Raw genomic sequence first — 19,188 nt, 5'->3', positions numbered from 1 at the left:
AGTAAGTTTGGATTACTGGTGACTGGCAATCTCTGCTTTGGGCTGCCCATAACTAACGCAAACAGCAAGGCCCGTACTGTAAACGGGCCCGATTAAGAAAAAGTACCTTGCAGCCCAGAAACTCGCAATCGACGGTTCAGATTCTCCGAGGGAATTGCACACATCTGTCTTCCTATTGGCTAGTCTTCACAGACGCGGATAGTGATCATAACTTTCAAGATCAAATCTCGGCCCTTGCTCACTTTTAATCCAACGGCGCATAAAAACCCAACTACTCCCCCGAAAAATATCAAATTCCCCCAAATATTTCAAAACCCTCCCGCTCAGATTTTCACTCAAATCCTATAAATCCCTAACCCAGATCTCACTCACCGCATCATCACTCATATAATTCTTCTATTCTAATTCATTAATTAGCTGTTAATCTCCGATCAATGGCGCGTACTAAGCAGACGGCGAGAAAATCCACCGGCGGCAAGGCGCCGAGGAAGCAGCTGGCGACGAAGGCGGCGAGGAAATCCGCCCCCGCCACCGGAGGAGTCAAAAAGCCCCACCGCTTCCGTCCCGGAACGGTGGCACTGAGGGAGATCAGAAAGTACCAGAAGAGCACAGAGCTGTTGATCAGGAAGCTTCCGTTCCAGAGGCTTGTCAGAGAGATCGCCCAGGATTTCAAAACAGATCTCCGCTTCCAGAGCTCCGCCGTCGCCGCTCTTCAGGAGGCGGCGGAGGCTTACTTGGTGGGTCTCTTTGAGGACACCAATCTCTGCGCCATTCATGCCAAGAGGGTTACAATCATGCCCAAGGATATCCAGTTGGCAAGGAGGATTAGGGGTGAGAGGGCTTAGGGTTTGATTTTAGGGTTTCGGATTTACTTTACTTTTCAATGTTGATGCTGATTCTGAATTTTATGATTAGTGTAGAAATTAATTAGCTAATGTGTTTGTGGTAGATCTTTGCTGTTAAGAATGTTTTGTGTTGAAATTCAAGGTTTTTTCAATCGGAAATACTCAGTTCCAACACACATTGCGATATTAATTATCATTCGTAAGTATAAGCCTTTGGAATTTACAATAGTCAGATCATATATGCTGTATGTATGTAAGAAAGCCAAACAAACAAAGAACGGAAGAAGGAAAACACGAGATTTGAAATTGAAAAAGTTCGACACAGCCGATAATTACGTAATTATGATTTTAAGGCCAAAAGGGATCGTCCAAATTGTTTTCCTGTTCTGTAGACATGTCCATGTTGAAAAGGGACTTGGGTTGATGATGATGAGAGCGCCTTCCCCTGGTTGAAGGGGATGGGTTGTCAGCATTGGACGATAGCTGGCGCATACGCAAGTGCACGACTTCGGCCTGTGCGAGTGCCAGCTCAGCTTGTAAGGCGTCGATCTGTTGCTGAAGGGAAGATATAGCTCCCACACAACCGTAGACTGGGTCCCTCACACGTGCATTTGCTTCGTACACCATTGAACTCACTGCATCCCCTCTTTGATGTTCCGGCAGTTCCTGCATGTGTTTTCAGTGTAAGTGTATCATCAAGAGAGAGAGAGAGAGAGAGAGAGAGAGAGAGAGAGAGAGAGAGAGAGAGAGAGAGAGAGAGAGAGAGAGAGAGAGAGAGAGAGAGAGAGAGAGAGAGAGAGAGAGAGAGAGAGAGAGAGAGAGAGAGAGAGAGAGAGAGAGAGAGAGAGAGAGAGAGAGAGAGAGAGAGATGAAAACCTGGAGCATCTTGTTGACATTGCTAGCACCAAAGACCTTATGAACACTGGCGAATTTGTGGGGCTCCTCCGCGGGAAAATAAGGAGCAAACAAGCAATCCTCCGCACATCTCCGCCTAAGAAGCTTGCAGGCTGCACATGGTGATGCCGCCCCACCTTGTTTTCTGCCGCTATCCTTCATCTCCACTTCAGCCTACTTCTAAGCTGTTATAAAATGTGTCTTCTCATTAAGTTCATATTTATATATAGGGAGGGAGAGAGTCAACAGAAAACATAACACTATTGCTAACTATAACTATGTTTGCTCTTTTTGGGATGCTACTGTACTCACATGTGCCATTTTCTTCGAAACGATCAAAAAGTGCAAGAAAAACAAGAAACGGGGATTAAGAGAAACCCGTGAAGGCGGAGACCGCATGAGGAGAGAGATCGAGAAGGAGACATTATTTCATTTTTGACAAAATAATTCGAAAATTTTCAAAAACCAACCAAATAAGGTTTTTTTTTTTTTTTTTTTTTTTTTTTTTTTTTTTTTAAAGTTTGGAAATAAGTTGGAAAAAAAAAGTAGAAAGAAAGCTTTTGACTTATGGGAAAATGGCTTTATCTTATCTGTTGGTAGTTGTAGAAGTTAAAGTAAAGAAATTGATTAGAGTTTTACTTTTTGACCATGGAGTAAAATGACTAGACCCGGGGGCCGGCCGGTGGGGACTAATTTTAGTTTGTCTCCTAGGCGTGGCCGGCTTGTCACACTGGTATAGTAATCATGGGGTTAACTAACCAACTAAAGGGAGTTCTTTTTTCTTTTTTTTTTTTTTTTGTTTTTTTTTAACATGCGCGGTATGAAATTGAAATATCTTGTCGTGCAATAGTTTTTAGATTATACGAGAGATGTAACTTTATATTAGACGAATCCATGCATGAAAAGACGACAAATCAAATAGTAGTTACTGTTGGAATATAATGTATATTTTCAATTATTTTCGTTTTTTTATCGGCGCTGGCATAAATGAAAGTGTTATTGGTTTTGTATTGTAATCGCTTTTTGTAATGGTTTTAGTGATATGAATAGCGATTTCGTATTCTTAGCTCTTTGTTACCATTACAAGCACTTTTTCAATCTAATGAAATCAGATCGTTTTCTTCATCTTCCCCCTCAAGCGTTTCTTCTTTTTTCCATGTTGATTTCTGGATATTCGGTCGATTAATAGTTACCTTTACTAACAATCAAATCCTAAAAATTTAGTAAAAAAATTATTTTATGCTACATTCGTTGAAATTTATTGAGTTATCTTTTACTATACGACGTGTATAGATTCATATATATTTTACACGAGTTTATTGTAAATATCACACATTCTTAATACATTGATTTGGTTGTGGAAAATCAATAAAGAAAACATAATTAGATGTATCAATTACCAAATATTAATCAAGTACAATCAATAAGTATTAGTCAACCAGAAAAAAAAAACACCAAAATAAGATTGTACCCACACATATGCGTGACAAGAACTAAATACCTCCTACAAGCTGCATGATTATTTAAAATTTAAATTCTTAAAATTTATGATTGCAAAAACCTCATTAAGAATGCACTAATCATGTCATAAACACTAAATAAGCATGGGGCTTAATATTGTATTTTTCATGATCGAAAATAAATATTCCACAATAATAGTTTGATAAAATTAAATTTGTTAATATATTTCAAAGCATGAACTAATTATTATTCAATAAAATAGTTTCTTTCATAAAATAGCTGGGCTTTGCTGCAAGTAGGCCTTGTTTGTGTATATAGATTATTGGGCCATGTTTCAATTGGGGCCTAAAAGGGAAAGTTATTTTTATTAATTTAATTTTTTTTTTTAAATTTTATCGAATGTCACTGTAAATTGTGTAAATTATCGGGGGTATAATTTTTTCTTTTAAACAGTCCACGTCTCGTATCAAATAGAGTCCTTTTAGTTTCAACTTTCAACAATCAGAATCCTGGAAATTGACATTTTGCACCCTCAAATTACAAGTGTTTTGCACTTTGCACTCTTAAATTACAAAAATAGCAAAATGCACCTCTAGTTACAATTTCCCTGGGCAAAGTGCATCCTAATTCAACTTATAACTAAAAATGTGACCGGCAACCTGTTTGTGAGATGAATTTCCCATAAACCCTATTCCTTTTGAAGCCCTATTTTAACCAAAAACTGAATTAGGGTGCACTTTGTGAAGAAAATTGTAATTGGAGGGTGCATTCTGCAATTTTTGCAATTTAAGAGCGCACAGTGGCAAACACTTGTAAATCGAGAGTGCAAAATGTCAATTCCCATTAGAATCCGAATTTAATCTCAATGTCTAATTCTAATTCAAATAGACAAAACCTTCTCTACATATATAAACCAATAAACCTATTCACCACCACAAAAAATCACAAACGCATACATCATATTTTCTCTAGCCAAAGAATTAATTAATGGCGAAATTGTTCTTCTTACTTCTTTCTTTATGTTTCTTACTTTTATGCTGCGCACCAAGTTACACCAATTCTCACCAGATTTGCAAACTGGATCTGCTGTACCAATCACGCGACACGATTTCCGGCCGAAACTTTATCCGACAAGTCCCTGTCCATTCAATGTCCGGCCACTTGACTTCGATTTGTCTCGATCGAAAAGGTAAACATCTATTTGCAATGTATTCAATTGTGTTTCTTTTTTTGAAGATTTTTTTTCAATAATTCGTTGTCTCTTAATAATCATCAGATTGTAGAGGAAAACTCGGACGTGCACTTTCCTTGGTCGGAGAAGTTAGCGGAAACTACTACAACGACGCAATCTTACAAGGAAAAACAACTGAAGAATTGACGAGCATGGTACCCGATGTAGTTGACGCCACCATCGATGCCGCTAGGGTACGTACTACGTAACTAAATTCATCGTTATAATTATAACAAGTTTGTAACTATTTATATTTTTTACCATGTATATATATGATTATTGATTGATTTTGAAAATAATCATGCAGAAACTAATCAATTTGGGAACGACACGAGTAGTGATTCCCGGAAACTTCCCCATCGGGTGTTTCCCGATATATCAAACAGCTTCCGTAAGGAATAGCTCGACAGAATACGACGAAAACCAATGCGTGAAGCAGTTGAACGAATTCGCAAAGTACCACAACCAACAACTCCAGCAAGGAATCGAAAGGCTCAACGAAGAGAAGCCGCACGCTACAGTAATCTATGCGGATTACTACAAAGCTTACCAATATCTCCTTCGTTACGCTAGATTTACCGGTTCGTATACCTAATTCACTATACCTATATATTTTTTTATTCTGAAAATTTAATTATTAGAATCAATAAACAAGCAATAACATTGTTTTAACGGTTGGGATTGGACGCATGCAGGAATGGATACGGAAAAAGCGTGCTGCGGAATAGGAGGTAAATACAACTTCAACATGACAAGACGATGCGGAAGCCGCGGCGTACCGATATGCACGGATGCTGAACGGTACGTAAGCTGGGATGGGGTCCACTTGACGCAGAAAAGCCTCAAGATTATGGCTCGTTCGTTGCTCTTCAACATCTTCCCCAAGCTCCAATGCCGTTTCTGAACTAGTACTTTATCGTCGTAGCCATCATTCGAAATTCGAAACGACTGTTGTATTAGATCGAAACATATTTTTTTTTTTATGATTCTTTATCACTAGTAAAAGCTTCAATATAATCTATTTAATTCACTTGATGAAAAACACTTGAACAACTTTTAATTTTTATAATACGTAATGAAATAAAAATGGTTCAGTCAAAAAATAAGAAATTCATGACTTAAGAGTTAAGATGAGGATGAGAAGGGTGATTTGGTAATTCACCACTTTCTCATGTCATCCTCATCACACACTTGTTTCTCTCTCATCCCCTCTCTCTCTTGTTCACATGCACTGCTTCAAATTTACTACATTTGATAACAAAGACAATGACAAAATCCTTCTCTCTCTCCTCTTTCTCTTTCTACAATATTCCTTGGCTCTCCCGAATCCTTCACTGGATATGATCTGCCTGCTAACCAAATCCAACCGTTCATCCATTTTTGCTGTCTTCTTCGATCTTTTACAAACTTACAATAAATTCTCAGACATCTCTGTATATCTTTTACCTTCCTTCTGCGTATCTTCTTCTCCCCTGTTTCTGCACTCTGTTAATGGCGGCGGCAATTACTTACCAAGAAGAACACGGCCACGCCGGAAACGGCGAAAGTGGCCGGCACCGGCGGGATATTCAAGCAGCTTTTGCTAAAGCGGCGGAGCTCCAGGCACTTCACGCCGCCGCCAACCTCAGCCTACCCTCCGCCTCCCCTGTTTCTCGCCGTCTCTCTTCCCAAGATTACCCTGTTTTCACCCCTGTAAGTATATGTTTGTTACCATGTTTAGGTTTTTCTTTCATCTATATATATATATATACATATATTTGTCTCTATATCCACAGATAGAACTTGCAGTACACTTGTCTGAATTACTATGAATTTAGTTGCCTATAATTTATTAGTCCTTTCCAATTCAATTTTCGATGTCTAAACAGAGTTATGAAGATGAACCACTCACCGGCTATCACCAAATTCTGTCGGATTATCGAAAACGCCACTCGAAAACTTGGGGCAACCGCGCTTTCGACAGCGGAAACATTCAAGAAACAATCTTGTCGGATCACGAAACGAATGCAAATGAATCCACACGAAAAGGGTTTTCTCAATCCGATCGAAATTCTCGAAATCCCGATAACCTCTCCAAGAACAGCATTAAATCCAACGTTATCGCCCCTTCAACGGATTCCCACTCCTCGCTTCACTCGCAATCGAGAAACAAAGGGACGAGCTTATCTTGGCTATTTCCGAAGCTAAAAACAAAGACGAAAAACGAGACGTTGAGGAAAGAGCTAATCGAAGCGAAGGATAGTAGAGATTCAGCCTTGATTGAAGTTGCCGAAACAAAATCGTCGCTCGGGGAACTTGGACAAAAGCTCGAGTACTTAGAGACTTACTGCGAAGAACTCAAACGGGCCTTAAAACAGACCGTCGAAATCAAGAATACTAGCGCAGACAATCCCATGCCGGTTAGCGACGAAGTAATGGTCGAGGGGTTCTTGCAAATAGTATCCGAAGCAAGAATATCGGTCAACCAACTCTGCAAGACTATACTCGGTCAAATCGGAGATCAAAACGAACACAACTCGTTGAATTCGCTCCTCAAACCCTACAAGCTCTCCCTACACTCGAAAAACTCGAAACTACTTCTCTGTCATTTGGAAGCCATTGTAAACCAATCGCTCTACCAAGACTTTGAAAACTGCTCGTTCCGCAAAAACGGGTCCCCGAGTTTCCTCGACCCCCACGAAGAACGCAGGTCCCGTTTCGAATTGTTTGTTAAGTTGAGGAACCTGAGCTGGGAGGAAGTTTTGAGAAAAGGGACGAGATATTACAGCGAGGAGTTTAGTAGGTTCTGCGATCAGAAAATGAGCGGGATCGTAGGGAGCCTCGGTTGGAATATTCCGTGGCCGGAAGATCTACTCCGATCGTTTTTTGTGGCGGGAAAGTGCGTGTGGTTGTTGCACTTGCTTGCGTTCTCGTTTTATCCGAATTTGGGGATATTGAGAGTCGATGAAAATCGGAGTTTCGACGGTTGTTATATGGAGGATGTGTTTGGGGAGAAGCAAAGAAAGAGTGGGAATAGTTGTAGGGTGAAGATTATGGTAATGCCTGGGTTTTATGTGCATGATCAAGTGATTAAGTGTAAGGTTCTTTGTAGATATAAGTAAGTGTGTGGAAAAGTGTGTTAGTGTGTCTAATAGAAATGCAAACGGTCGCGTACGATTGACGTGGGTCGACTGAATGAGAGCCTACATCTACCAAACGATCAAAGAGTAATATATTGGTCGAGGGTATTGCGTATTACATCAACTCTCAGCAATCAAATCGATTCGTAATCATTGGTTGCTTGATTTGCTCCGTTTGATTTTTAGCTACTTTCGATCGATGCATTCTTCGGATTCCAGAAGATTGAATTACGTATCAAGAATTCTGATTATTAGTACCTAAAACATAAAATGCGTAATATTATATTTATATTATTAGTGTAATTTTCGGAAAAGCAATCGAAATTTTCAGAAATTAAAATTGGACGGGAAATCGGAACTTCATATATTCTCCAATTTCAATTCGCAAAAATGAAATCGAAAACGATCAATTCCAATTTCATATATTTTTGATCCGAAAATAGAAAATATTGTTCCATAATGGGAAAATTTTGAACCCCTAATTTTACGGTACGGAAACCGTGGCCACGTCATCTATATGAAAAATATCTAATGCCCTTTCCACCTAATAAAGATATTTTTGAATTCACTTTTTCCATTAAAGAAAAAAGGCCCTACCACAAAAGCACTAAAATATCTCTCTACTCACACACTCTTCGAAGCTTCTGCTCACAACCACCGTACCGCCGCCCATGTCCACCACCTCCGACGCCACCCTCGAAACCCCAATCCTCGATTCCAATCTTCCTTCTCTCTTGCAGCGAGTGACGGAAGAAGGCGGCTACGCATTCGCCTCAATAGCCACTCGTGCCGCCGCCGGCGATGCTAGGGCGGCGGAGGCCGCCAAGGATATGGCCTGGGAGCAGCTCCACTCCGGCCCCTGGCACTCAGTCGGCCCCATCTGGCGCGACGCCTACTCAATGGCTAGCCTCCACGTGGCCAAACTCCATTTCTCCTCCGGGGAGTTTGACCTAGCTCTAAGGGCGCTCGATATGGGCCTCATAATGGGCGGGTTAACCCTAAGAGACGACTTGAATCTGTGCATTCGGAAAGTCAGCGCCGCCGCGAGGGCGAAGGAGTCCGGTGATAACTGCTGCCCGCAGGAAAAGAGTGAGTGGTATAGAGATTTCAACTTGGTGGAGGTAAGGTTCGTTTCTACTTCTCCTTCCCTTCTGTTTTCAAAAGTATGAAGCTGTTCGTTCGAATTTCTTATTCATTTCAGAAGAGTACAACTTATTAAAGATGGTGTACAACTATTTGATACGGATTGAGTGCTACTCAAATGTAATCGTTCCTTTTGTTTTCTCATCAGAATGAAACTGAAAGGAACAAAAAAAAATCATTTAGGCTCAAATGTAATTTGAAAAGATTATCTAACAGCAGAAGAAACTAACATTCAATCTAACGTTAAACTTTGAACATATATATTTTTTTCTTCTATTTTCTGAGAAAACGATGGGGCGAGCGCGGTTCAATGGTACAAAGTCGGAAGTTGTTGTAAAAGAACAAAGATCAAGAAAGCATTACAAGTGATTCGGAGGATCCAATCCGATTCGTTTTGGTTTTAATTTTTCGTATTGTTTATGCAAAACTCAGAAAAGAGTGATGATTTCTCTATGGTTTATCTTGAATTCGAACATGCAGGTAGTTAAGTTATTACCTGTGAGGTCGCTTTCGTGTAAGACGGTAGCAAAAAAGTGCAGACTTTCGTTGGAAGGATTCTTGCAAGAGCATTTCATCTCCGGTTCTCCAGTAATCATTAGCGATTCTATGAATCATTGGCCAGCCATAGATACATGGAATGACATGAATTACCTTAAACGGGTTGCAGGCTTCCGCACTGTTCCGGTTGAGGTATCTTTCCCATTCTTGAACTCGGGAGAATCTTTTTTTTATTAATGCTTTAGATTCTTCCGTTATTTATTTCGGAATATCAATGTGAAAAAATACTACGTAGGTCGGAAAAAACTACCTGTCACCAGATTGGAAGCAAGAGTTGATCACATTTTCCGAGTTTCTGGGGAGGATTCAATCGAGTGACCGTTCTTCTGCAAACTTTACGTATTTGGCTCAGCACCAATTGTTTGATCAGGCATGATCACTTCGACTTTACGAACTGTATTTTGTTGTATTTTGGTACTGTAAAGTTCAGTTAAAAGAAAAGGAAAAAGTGTTTAAAAACTGTTGCATGTAAATGCCAGATACAAGAACTAAAGCAGGATATTGTAATACCGGACTACTGTTTTGCTGGTGGAGGCGAGATCAGGTCCCTTAATGCTTGGTTCGGTCCACCTGGCACAGTAACACCGTTGCATCATGATCCACATCATAATATACTTGCTCAGGTTTGCAAGATGTATATCTGAGGCCGTATAAATTTGATAGTGTCTTGGATTACGTTCACATTGCCATATATGTGTTTATTGATGTTGTCGGATATTTGCTCCTCCCTCTCTTTCTATTGAATATTGATATTTCTGTGTATACTTATTCTCAGGTTGTCGGTAAAAAGTATATTAGACTCTACCCTGCTTCTTTGTCGGAAGAGCTTTACCCTCACTCAGAGACCATGCTTTGCAATTCCAGCCAGGTAACTTGCTTTGCCCCAGCCGTTAATTATATAATTTGATCAACTGTCCTTTTTCTCTGCCTAAAGATTTTTTTTTTCGGTATTGAAGGTTGATCTGGACAAAATAGACGAGAAAGAGTTTCCGGGAATATCGGATTTGGATTTTGTGGATTGCGTACTAGAGGAAGGGGAGATGCTGTACATTCCTCCAAAGTGGTGGCACTATGTGCGCTCTCTCACTGCTAGTTTTTCGGTTAGTTTTTGGTGGAGTGACGAACTAAACTCGCCCGACTCCTAATTCCGTAGTTAATTTTAGGCATTCTCTTTCCTATTATTTTGTTAGAGAAACCGAGTTTGCGTTTTGCTAAACATTTTAGCTCAACATTTTTCGTATGAATCTGGTTTAGTGCAGTTACATTTCAAGGCAGTACTTTATGTTTTGCTTTTGGATATAAGCATTTATGTTTTATTAAATTTATCAGATTATTTTATTAAATTTATATTAAATTTAATATAGGGCACCTTACAATTTTATTCTTGCATTATAAACTCACAGCCAAAATAGGAGGCCTGCATATTTATTTCACAGTATTCAGTTCTGCGATTTCATCCGTACAACTTCTTCTTTCATGGCGAGCGACAGAGCACCGAGACAGCCGCCGTCGGCCACCACCACCCCCGGCATAGCGACCCCCCTGCTCCCGACAAACCCACCTTCCCCAACCGTAATCCTCCCAAACTTCACCTTCCCACCTTCACCTTCGTATATATGCCCGAAAAGCAGAGCCTCTCTCCCCACACACCCGCCCCTTTCAATCTCCACCATCTCAGGGTTCAGAATCGCTCCCATCGTGTCCACGTAGACCCCTCCCCCCACCTCGATTTCCGATCCCATCAACTTCATCCACGCCGCGAAAAGCATCGAACCCATCGTCGTTTCCATGAAATACTCCCCTACCAACGTCTTGAAAGCCTGCCAGATCGTGTCCATGAATACCGATCTGCTCCACATCAGCGCAGTTCCGCCGTCTTTCTTCTTTCCGACGAGAACCCATTTCGCCGCCGCACAAGCTATTCCCGCCCATACCCCTGAAATCACCCAAAACAACGGTAGCGTCCAATGCAGTGGATATTTGTTTGCAGAAACAAGCACCCAATTTAGAGGGCGGGAAATTACGTATGCCAATACGAAATACGGCAAGAACGTCTGTAGCAACGGCTGCGCCAAAATGGACCATGATGTTTGGTACCATGTTCTTGCTAGTGTCACTCCTTCGCCTGAATTCGAATTCGAATCCCGTTTATGTGACATTGATGCTGCAACAGGACAGCCAGACAGGTCCACCTTGACGTCCGATTGCTCGATAAACGATCTCCACGCCTCCGGTAGTGGATCGTTGTTCCTCAAATGCTGGCAAATCTCGTAAATCAACGAGCGGCCATGATCGATCGACGCGCTCTGCGAGGCCGATCTCGCCCTTATCACATCGACCTCTTCACACCTTAAGAAAGGATTGAATTCAAGATTCTCAGTCTGCTCTTTTGTGAGGTTCTCACTAATGACCACCTCTCCAACATCAACAAACGGGAACTCAACCTCGTCCCACGGTTTAGTACAATCAAGAGCTTCGTCTTGCGTTTCCACATCACGAGGCACAGGCCGGAATTGTAGCTGAAAAACGTATCGAACCCCATCAGGACAGCTCACGCGTGTCTGAAAATCATCAGCCAGAAACTGCATCGGACGTTTGTCATTGCTGTCACGAGGAATTGCACCCGTTTCTGGTGGGAGGATTCCTATTGGCTCAACCTTGCCCGAATCTTCGGTTATTCTCTCATCGAACGGCCTCAGCTTGAATTTCACATACATTTCGCTTCCATCTTTGAACCTCAACAGCCTGCATATGTTCGAGTAATAGTGAAGTTCGGTAAAAGTCTCTGCATTACGAAGAGAAGTCCACACGGCTTCTCTGATATGAGGTGCTCGTTTTACGTGCTCCTCTCTCGCGGGCAGCCCACAAACGAGCCACGTGGCGAAATCGGAAATAGTCCGTGCGTAAAACGCATTTCCCGTTTTCAATGTCAAGTCCAAGAGAGGGACTTCTTGAGAATCGGAGAAGATTCTAACAGCCGCTCCTCGTGCATCGATTCTTGCATCATCGTCAGCGCTCAAGCTGTTGCTGTGGCGAATTATTACAGGATACGTCTTCCCCGATCGGAAGATTTCGTGATCCGGCAATCCTTTGATTTCGTCGTACATTTTGAGCACTCCTTTACCACTAACTCCAACTCGATGGAAGTATCTTGTTCTGACTTTAAGAGTTGTGGCGGCGAGATTTGCGGCCAGGTTTCCGACGATCTTCTTGTATTTCATGTCCATCTCTTCAATACGCTCATCTAATTCGTGGGTTGTGTTCTTTATCATGACGGGAGTTTGGGATCCGATATAGACACCGCCTCTTTGAAGAACCGAATTCATCGGAGCAGCTGAAAGTGCACCAAGAATCACTTCTTTCTGTATAGTTGCACCGGGGAGGACAATGCTTTGGCTTCCAATTACCGAATTCTCCTGCACGTCAACTTCTCCTTTAACGAAACCATCGGATGAATAGAAGCCGGTGATAATCCGACTGAAGTCACCGAGATGAACACCGTTTCCGATCGACACGAGTTTCGGTTCCAGAACAGGGTTAATAGCCCTAACGGAGCAATGTCTCCCCACTTTTGCACCTAAGAGCCTCAAGTATATGCAGAAAGCTTCCGTTCCGGAGAGGAGTTTCGAGAATCTGAGATGGCAAGCGACGATGATTCTGTGGCGAAGCCACGTTTTTCTCGTGCTCGATTCGTTGTTTTTGGACAGGGAGTGGTTTATTAAGGATGTGAGCAAGATGAGGATCAATCCATGAGCTGAGTATGCTGTGGCGACATAAACGGAAAATGTCAACGGGCTGAGAGATAATGTACCGTTGACGATGATAGCGTATGCAACGATTGTGAGAGGCAACCAGTGGAAGGCACCGGCAATGCAGAGAAACATGAAGTGTTCGATTTTAGGACTCATTTGGCTTAGCTGGATATACATAAAGTAGAGGATTGCTGCTGAAAAAGAGCTTACGAACCCAACCACGTAAACTCCCATAAGATGATAAATGGCCGTTTGCGTTTCGTTGCTTTCTTTTCGCTGTTCTGCAATCTGAAAGCAATAATTTCAAAATATATGGCTTTATATATACATATATGTGTGTGCGTGTGTGTGTGTGTGTGTGAAAATTCTTACCTTATGAGTATTGTTAGACTTGATGTGTTTGCCTTCCTCAGTGACTTGCAACGCAGGTACGTCAGTACCATCTCGTAAAACAGTTCCCTTTTGGATTACGGCGTACGGACCAACCGAGGAGTTCTTTCCGATTCGTATCGGGCGGAAGCTCAAGATTCCGTTTTTGACCTCGTGGCTTTGTACTAATGCTCCCTCGGCAAGTACAGATCCATCTCCGATCGAAACTAGGGCAGGGTCAGTTATGTCAATTGTGTCCAGAAGCACCGACGAACCTATCTTGGCTCCGAACATCCGAAACCAGTAGTTTAGAAGCACTGTTCCTCGCAAATGCACAGCCAGCACCTTTGATGAAACCTCTTGAGCCTTGTATAGGGCCCACCATTTGATGTAATCGAGCGACCAGATCGAGGTATCGGGAACCAAAGCGTAGTTTGGTTGGAGAAACGAGTTCCCGAAAAGGGATATGCAACCGCATGTGGAAAGCATGCAGAATAACCAAGAAAGAGGTGCGAATGCTAGCGAAATAATGTACGGTGCGTATCCATTTATCGTCGTCATGAGGGCAAAGTTGGAAGATATCAACTTTGCGTATAATGAAATCGACAGATACGAAGGAAGGATCAGCAAAACCGAGACGTATGCGAGTGCGAGAAATTGGAGTACCATGGTAGAAAGTTTGTGGAATGACGAAACTTCTTGATTCAAGAAAACTTCGGTTTCGAATTGAGAAGACATATCCAATTCTTGATCGTCTCCCGACGGGTTTCGAGGCTGGGATTTCATCACGAGTCCCTCTGAGAAGGTGGCCAAGTCTTCGATGCTAGTTGCCGTAAATATATCGACCGCTCCAACCGGTACGCCGAGAAAATCCGAGAGCTTTTGAGCTGCTCTCACCACGCCAATGGAGTCGATTCCGTACGAAGTGAGATTCGCAGTCGAAGAAATCTTGCTGTAAGGAAAACCCGTCTGCTCCGAAACAAGCTTCTTTAAATAATCCTCGATTTCCGCGTAACTCAATTTGGTATTCGTCGGTGTGAGAATATTCCGTTTCAGCTGTGGCCGGGGGGTGTGTCCCTCCCTGCACGTGCCGGTAGTGTTGGACCGAAAGAGCGTTCGTTTCGGTATTATCGGATCCGGCACTAAATTGAGCGTCCCGTCGGTGAACTGTTTGAGGCACTCGAACCGTTTGATTTTGCCCGAAGTCGTTTTGCTGATGGTTCTCGGTTTGATGAGCTTAACGGCAGCCAAGCCAACTCCGTGCTCTTCGGCAACCGTAGCCTTGATTCGCTCTACGACTTCTCCGTTCGCCGGTTTCCCATCCTTAACCTCCGCGATAACAACCAACCCGACACGATCGGAACTTTCCGGAACCGAGATCCCTTTCGTGGACAGAATCTCCTCCGGAACGCCGATGACAGCACAGCATCCGGGGCGCAGAATATCCGACGATCCTTCCACCGTCTTTTCCACATCGGTCGAGTAAATGTTCCTCCCAGCAACAATGATCAGATCCTTGATCCGACCAGTGATGAATAGGTTCCCATCGATGACCCGGCCCAGATCGCCGGTCCGGGTGTACATTTTACCGGGTCGGGTTTCGAACACGTTTCGGAAAGTGGTTTCGCTGAGCTCCGATCTCCCCCAATACCCAATTCCGCCGCTAGGGCTACTGATCCATATCTCGCCTTCGATTTCCGGATATTTACGCTCTTCGCCACTCTGCGGATCGACGATTCTCACATCCACATCTCGATCGGCGTAATCGACATACCCGCAGCTAACCCTACCTTGCCAATCCACCAATATAGGTTTCCCTTCGCCGTACGCGCAGCTCACGAACACGCAATTCTCGGCCAATCCGTATCCTGGAGCCAACACGTACTCCGATAGCCCGTGCGGAGAAGTAAGCTCGATGAATTTCTTCAGAGTCTTCTGCCTCACCGGCTCGGCAGCCACCATTAGAAACACCATGGAAGAAAGATCGTACTTCAAAGCTCTGTTCTTCTCGAGCTCCAATCTCCGAATCATGAGTTCGAAGGCGAAATTGGGCCCCGCGCTGTGGGTCCCCTTGTAGTTGCTGATGATCTCGAGCCATAAAAGAGGGTTCTTGATGAACGTCATCGGAGAAAAAAGGACAGCTGTCCCGCCGCTGACGAGAGCAGTGAAAAGCCCGCCGATCAGCCCCATGTCATGGTACTGTGGGAGCCAGCTCACAAGCACGGTGTTCGATGTACTTTTGTATCTCCTCCTCATTAGCTTCACATTGTGGATTAGTCCGCCGTGAGTTATCATCACTCCTTTCGCATCACCGGTGGACCCCGACGTGAACTGAAGGAAGCACAAATCGTCGCCGCGAGGTGGTGTCACACCACCGATATTCGTACCGGACGAGCCTTTGGATTTCTTTATCCAAGAATCTGTGTGCAGCCACGGAAGATCGGGCCACCGCGCAGAGGTGCTGCTGCTGTTTCGTCCGTTTAAATTCGAGAATTGGATTAAATTCTTGACGAACCCCGCTCGAACGGCGGAGTGGTACCCCACGGTGGAAAGAATCGCCACTGCGTTGCACGACTTAGCTATGTTCTCAATTTTCAAGAGGGCTTGTCCGCCTCTTTGGAGTGGATCGGGTGGAAGAACCGGGACCGGAAGTACTCTTGCTCGTAAACAACCGAAGAAGGCGTCGATGAATTCCAAACCGGGAACATGAATAAGAAGAACCCTATCGCCCGGTTTGATCACCGGTTTACGATTGGACAAAAGCTTTTCGGCTATGATGTCGGCATTTGCATGTAGCTCCATATACGTCCTTCGGCTCGATACCTCTCCTCCATCGTTTATCCAAGTATAAAGAATCTTGCTTCGGATAACACTATGTGTTCCCCAGTGTTTTAAATAGCAATCAAGGCTAGAGAGATCCGGAAACTCCACTCCCTCGGATTCGTCTAGCTTACGAGGCATCTTATCGCAGCTAACCGGCGTCCCAGAAAACAACCTCTGCAGAAACAAATCGAAATTATGAAAAAAAAAAAAAAGCAAGTACGACTTTGTATGTACGTCTCTTTAATTTGATGATATGTGGCAAGAAACTCGACAGTTTTAAGTACCTTTACGTAGGGAAATTTCGGTAATGGATCATCAGACGCAAAGTGCTTGCGAATCAAAGACATGGCGTAGGATGAGTTTCTTTCTGTAAGCTCAAATGCCATTAATCCACCTATGTAGTAGGTGTTATTCTGGCCCTGAAGTTGCGTCTCTATTTTATCGTAGAAACCGTCTTTTATGTCTGAATTATATTCCAAGTTGGATTATATTATTACTCCAATTCGGAACGAAAACATAGAATTCGGGCAAGATATATCGGATTATAGAACATTTACCTTGGCTTTGAACATGAGGAAAATACTTGAAGCGGCGTTGTAGAATTGTCCGTTCGACTTCTCCTCCCATTCGTTTGACTGCATCGATAGCTAGCTGAGTCACTTGTGGGCCCGTGATGTCAGCATAATTTCCGTACGACCAGAACAGGAATACGTCAGTGTCGGAATAAAACCTCTGCATTGCTACAGGATTTCCGATTGTTTGTGGATCATCCATAAATTCCCCAAAGTAGTAAAACCCAACGGGCATGTGTTCCATCCCTTTAATCTTCATCACAGTCGTGTAGTAATCGATGGTTTGGACTTTATCGAAAAGTTCCTTTTCGAGCTCGGTGAAATCCATTATTTCGCTTTCGGGTTCCGCTACAGTGACTGATGGTGATCTATATGTCTTGCCATGCTCGAAAGGAAACGAACCCGAAACGATCATTTTATCGAATTCGAAAGTGGTGCGATCTGATCCGTTTATTTCGACGTCGACTTCGACTAGGGACGAGCACCGTCTGATCGAAACTACTTGGGTGTTGCAGAGGAGTTTCAACGGCAGGGATTTGCTGATCTTCTGCCAGAAACTCATGTACCCGCCTTTGAAGCGTCGGATTTTTCCAGCCATGGATGTTCGAGTGAACTCGTGTATGTACGCGTAAGGCATATCTTGAACGAACCCATATCCGGATGCAGTATATCCGTACGCTACAGATTTAGGCACGGATTTCATTCCACGAGCCTCGAGAAATTCTGGTGTTAAATCGGAAGCGCTCTCACTCACTGCATGAACTCCGATTCGCCCTGAGTTCTTGGCCTTTTCCTGTCAATGGTTTTAATCGGAAGTTGATTTTTTTTCGTCCGAAAGATTTATCGAAACTTCAAGAAATTAAATTTAATAATAAATTATAAACTCGCCTGAATTTCGAGAGTTAGTGAGATTACTGATACATAGTCATCTGCTACTTTGATGTCTTCATATTTCCCTGTTTTACTATCAATCAAGGCCAGTTTGTGGGAATCCATTTCTTCCATCTCACATCCCATTTCTTTCGATAAATGGAAAATCGTCGGGGAGCTGCTAGCGGCAAGAACTTGCCCTCCGAGATCGTAAAATCTTCCTGCAAAGTTGAAATATTTCAGTAAGTTTTGCTTATGCTGCGGAGAAATGAACAAAACAATAAAATAAAAATTGAATCTTGATTTTTTTTTTATTTTTTGTTACCTTCAATATCTACTGATTCACACATTCCACTAACAGTGTGGTATTTCTCCAGCACGGTCACGTTTTCGTAACCGATCTTGCACAATGCGTAAGCAGCTGATAATCCGCTGGGCCCACCTCCTAAAACCGCGATTCTTGCGTTCAACGGCCAGCATGGATGCAGCTTCGAGAACTGATCTTCGATTGATTTCTCGGTCTCCATCTCGGGTAAGTACTCTCTACTCGCACCACCTTGCGTGAAATTTAACCGAAGAATCTATACATAGAAATATTTGAGGAAGGTGATGATATGATATATCAATATTATAAGCTTATTAGCATCTACGAAGACCTGTTATTTATTACATTACAACACAACTGAATTATAGTTAATTAACTAACTAATCAAAAGAAGGTGACTTTGGTTTACCTCAGAATGCCAAGTGGCAGCCAGAAAGCATTACTTTGTCATACTGCTGATCTCAATATCGAATTTTCATACTGAAGATTCTTTTTTATAGTCCGACGGGTACATGACAAATTTCTCTAAAAACTTCGATTAATCCGAGAGTTTACCTTAATCCCTGTCTGTAGTTAGGAGATATTCCATTTTGATGCTTCCTAGGGAGTTTGTTTTGTGACGTCATCGTCACACACGGCAGTCGGTTATTGGAGAATCTCATTGTTAATTATTTGATTATTATAAATACTATAATTAAAAGTGATAATTATTTTTGGATTGTGTTGTGTGTGGGCGTTACCAACAATAAGAAACCTTAGTTTTTAATTAGGCAATTTTAATTTATGACATATGGAGGAAACCAGCAGCTGTAGTTTCCGGTGGCCGAGGACCGAAACCATCATTTTTCATCTCGGGACGTAATTTTTTACTTCGAATTCAACGTATTTTAACGATAGCATTGTAAAAACAGATTTTACGGACAATCCAGATTCGGGAAAAAATAAATAAAAAATCATCGTGTTTTGCAGCTCGTTTGCAACAAGGTTTTACTGTGGGAATATACCTTGTTACCTTCATCCAGCTCATTGGTATTGCCTAGTTGCTGTTAGAATTGGACCTTGCATCTTTTAATTCATAATATTTATTATAAATACACAAAATAATACCAACTCTACAATTTATTATGCATACAAAATTCTACAAGCAAACATATAAAAACCAATACAAAGTAAAATAATTTTTTTTTTTAAACACAAGTATATTCCTTTTGAGCCAATTAAGAATT

General features: G+C 42.4%; 6 protein-coding genes across 7 annotated transcripts; 4 read left to right on the top strand and 2 right to left on the bottom strand.

Annotated features, from left to right (window-relative positions):
• The first annotated feature begins 343 nt into the window (after window positions 1-343).
• LOC105951065 (histone H3.2) lies at window positions 344-1,004 on the top strand. Its single transcript, XM_012974460.2, has one exon. It carries the CDS (start codon window positions 435-437, stop codon window positions 843-845), a length of 411 nt encoding a protein of 136 aa, XP_012829914.1. The 5' UTR covers window positions 344-434; the 3' UTR covers window positions 846-1,004.
• A 7-nt stretch (window positions 1,005-1,011) lies between these two features.
• Window positions 1,012-1,988, bottom strand: LOC105951054 (LOB domain-containing protein 4). The gene is made up of 2 exons (XM_012974449.2): window positions 1,722-1,988; window positions 1,012-1,511 (listed from the first exon to the last, which is right to left on the bottom strand). The coding sequence occupies exons 1-2, from the start codon at window positions 1,899-1,901 to the stop codon at window positions 1,194-1,196; spliced, it is 498 nt and encodes a 165-aa protein (XP_012829903.2). The 5' UTR covers window positions 1,902-1,988; the 3' UTR covers window positions 1,012-1,193.
• A 1,935-nt stretch (window positions 1,989-3,923) lies between these two features.
• On the top strand, window positions 3,924-5,456 carry LOC105956371 (GDSL esterase/lipase At5g03980). Its single transcript, XM_088817625.1, has 4 exons — window positions 3,924-4,389; window positions 4,477-4,625; window positions 4,739-5,012; window positions 5,127-5,456. Exons 1-4 carry the CDS (start codon window positions 4,188-4,190, stop codon window positions 5,333-5,335), a joined length of 834 nt encoding a protein of 277 aa, XP_088673751.1. The 5' UTR covers window positions 3,924-4,187; the 3' UTR covers window positions 5,336-5,456.
• A 234-nt stretch (window positions 5,457-5,690) lies between these two features.
• Window positions 5,691-7,890, top strand: LOC105951074 (IRK-interacting protein). Its single transcript, XM_012974470.2, has 2 exons — window positions 5,691-6,123; window positions 6,300-7,890. Exons 1-2 carry the CDS (start codon window positions 5,923-5,925, stop codon window positions 7,530-7,532), a joined length of 1,434 nt encoding a protein of 477 aa, XP_012829924.1. The 5' UTR covers window positions 5,691-5,922; the 3' UTR covers window positions 7,533-7,890.
• Window positions 7,891-8,096: 206 nt separating this feature from the next.
• Window positions 8,097-10,594, top strand: JMJD5 (2-oxoglutarate (2OG) and Fe(II)-dependent oxygenase superfamily protein). 2 transcript variants are annotated; one of them, XM_012974478.2, is made up of 6 exons: window positions 8,097-8,671; window positions 9,174-9,383; window positions 9,487-9,621; window positions 9,731-9,874; window positions 10,027-10,119; window positions 10,208-10,594. In XM_012974478.2, exons 1-6 carry the CDS (start codon window positions 8,222-8,224, stop codon window positions 10,394-10,396), a joined length of 1,221 nt encoding a protein of 406 aa, XP_012829932.2. In that variant the 5' UTR covers window positions 8,097-8,221; the 3' UTR covers window positions 10,397-10,594. The 2 variants fall into 2 exon arrangements, with proteins under 2 accessions (XP_012829932.2, XP_088672527.1); XM_088816401.1 differs by lacking the exon at window positions 9,731-9,874 and having other exon boundaries at window positions 8,115-8,671.
• On the bottom strand, window positions 10,590-17,578 carry LOC105951089 (uncharacterized). The gene is made up of 4 exons (XM_012974485.2): window positions 16,753-17,578; window positions 16,480-16,658; window positions 13,376-16,369; window positions 10,590-13,291 (listed from the first exon to the last, which is right to left on the bottom strand). Exons 1-4 carry the CDS (start codon window positions 17,468-17,470, stop codon window positions 10,691-10,693), a joined length of 6,492 nt encoding a protein of 2,163 aa, XP_012829939.2. The 5' UTR covers window positions 17,471-17,578; the 3' UTR covers window positions 10,590-10,690.
• Between the last annotated feature and the right edge of the window lie 1,610 nt (window positions 17,579-19,188).

This window comes from Erythranthe guttata, chromosome 4 (genome assembly GCF_056151865.1).
Source record: "Erythranthe guttata isolate IM_541 chromosome 4, IM_541, whole genome shotgun sequence".
NCBI lineage: Eukaryota > Viridiplantae > Streptophyta > Magnoliopsida > Lamiales > Phrymaceae > Erythranthe > Erythranthe guttata.
The sequence above is the reverse complement of the archived record's forward strand: the minus strand, read 5'-3'. Positions and strand labels throughout refer to the sequence as shown.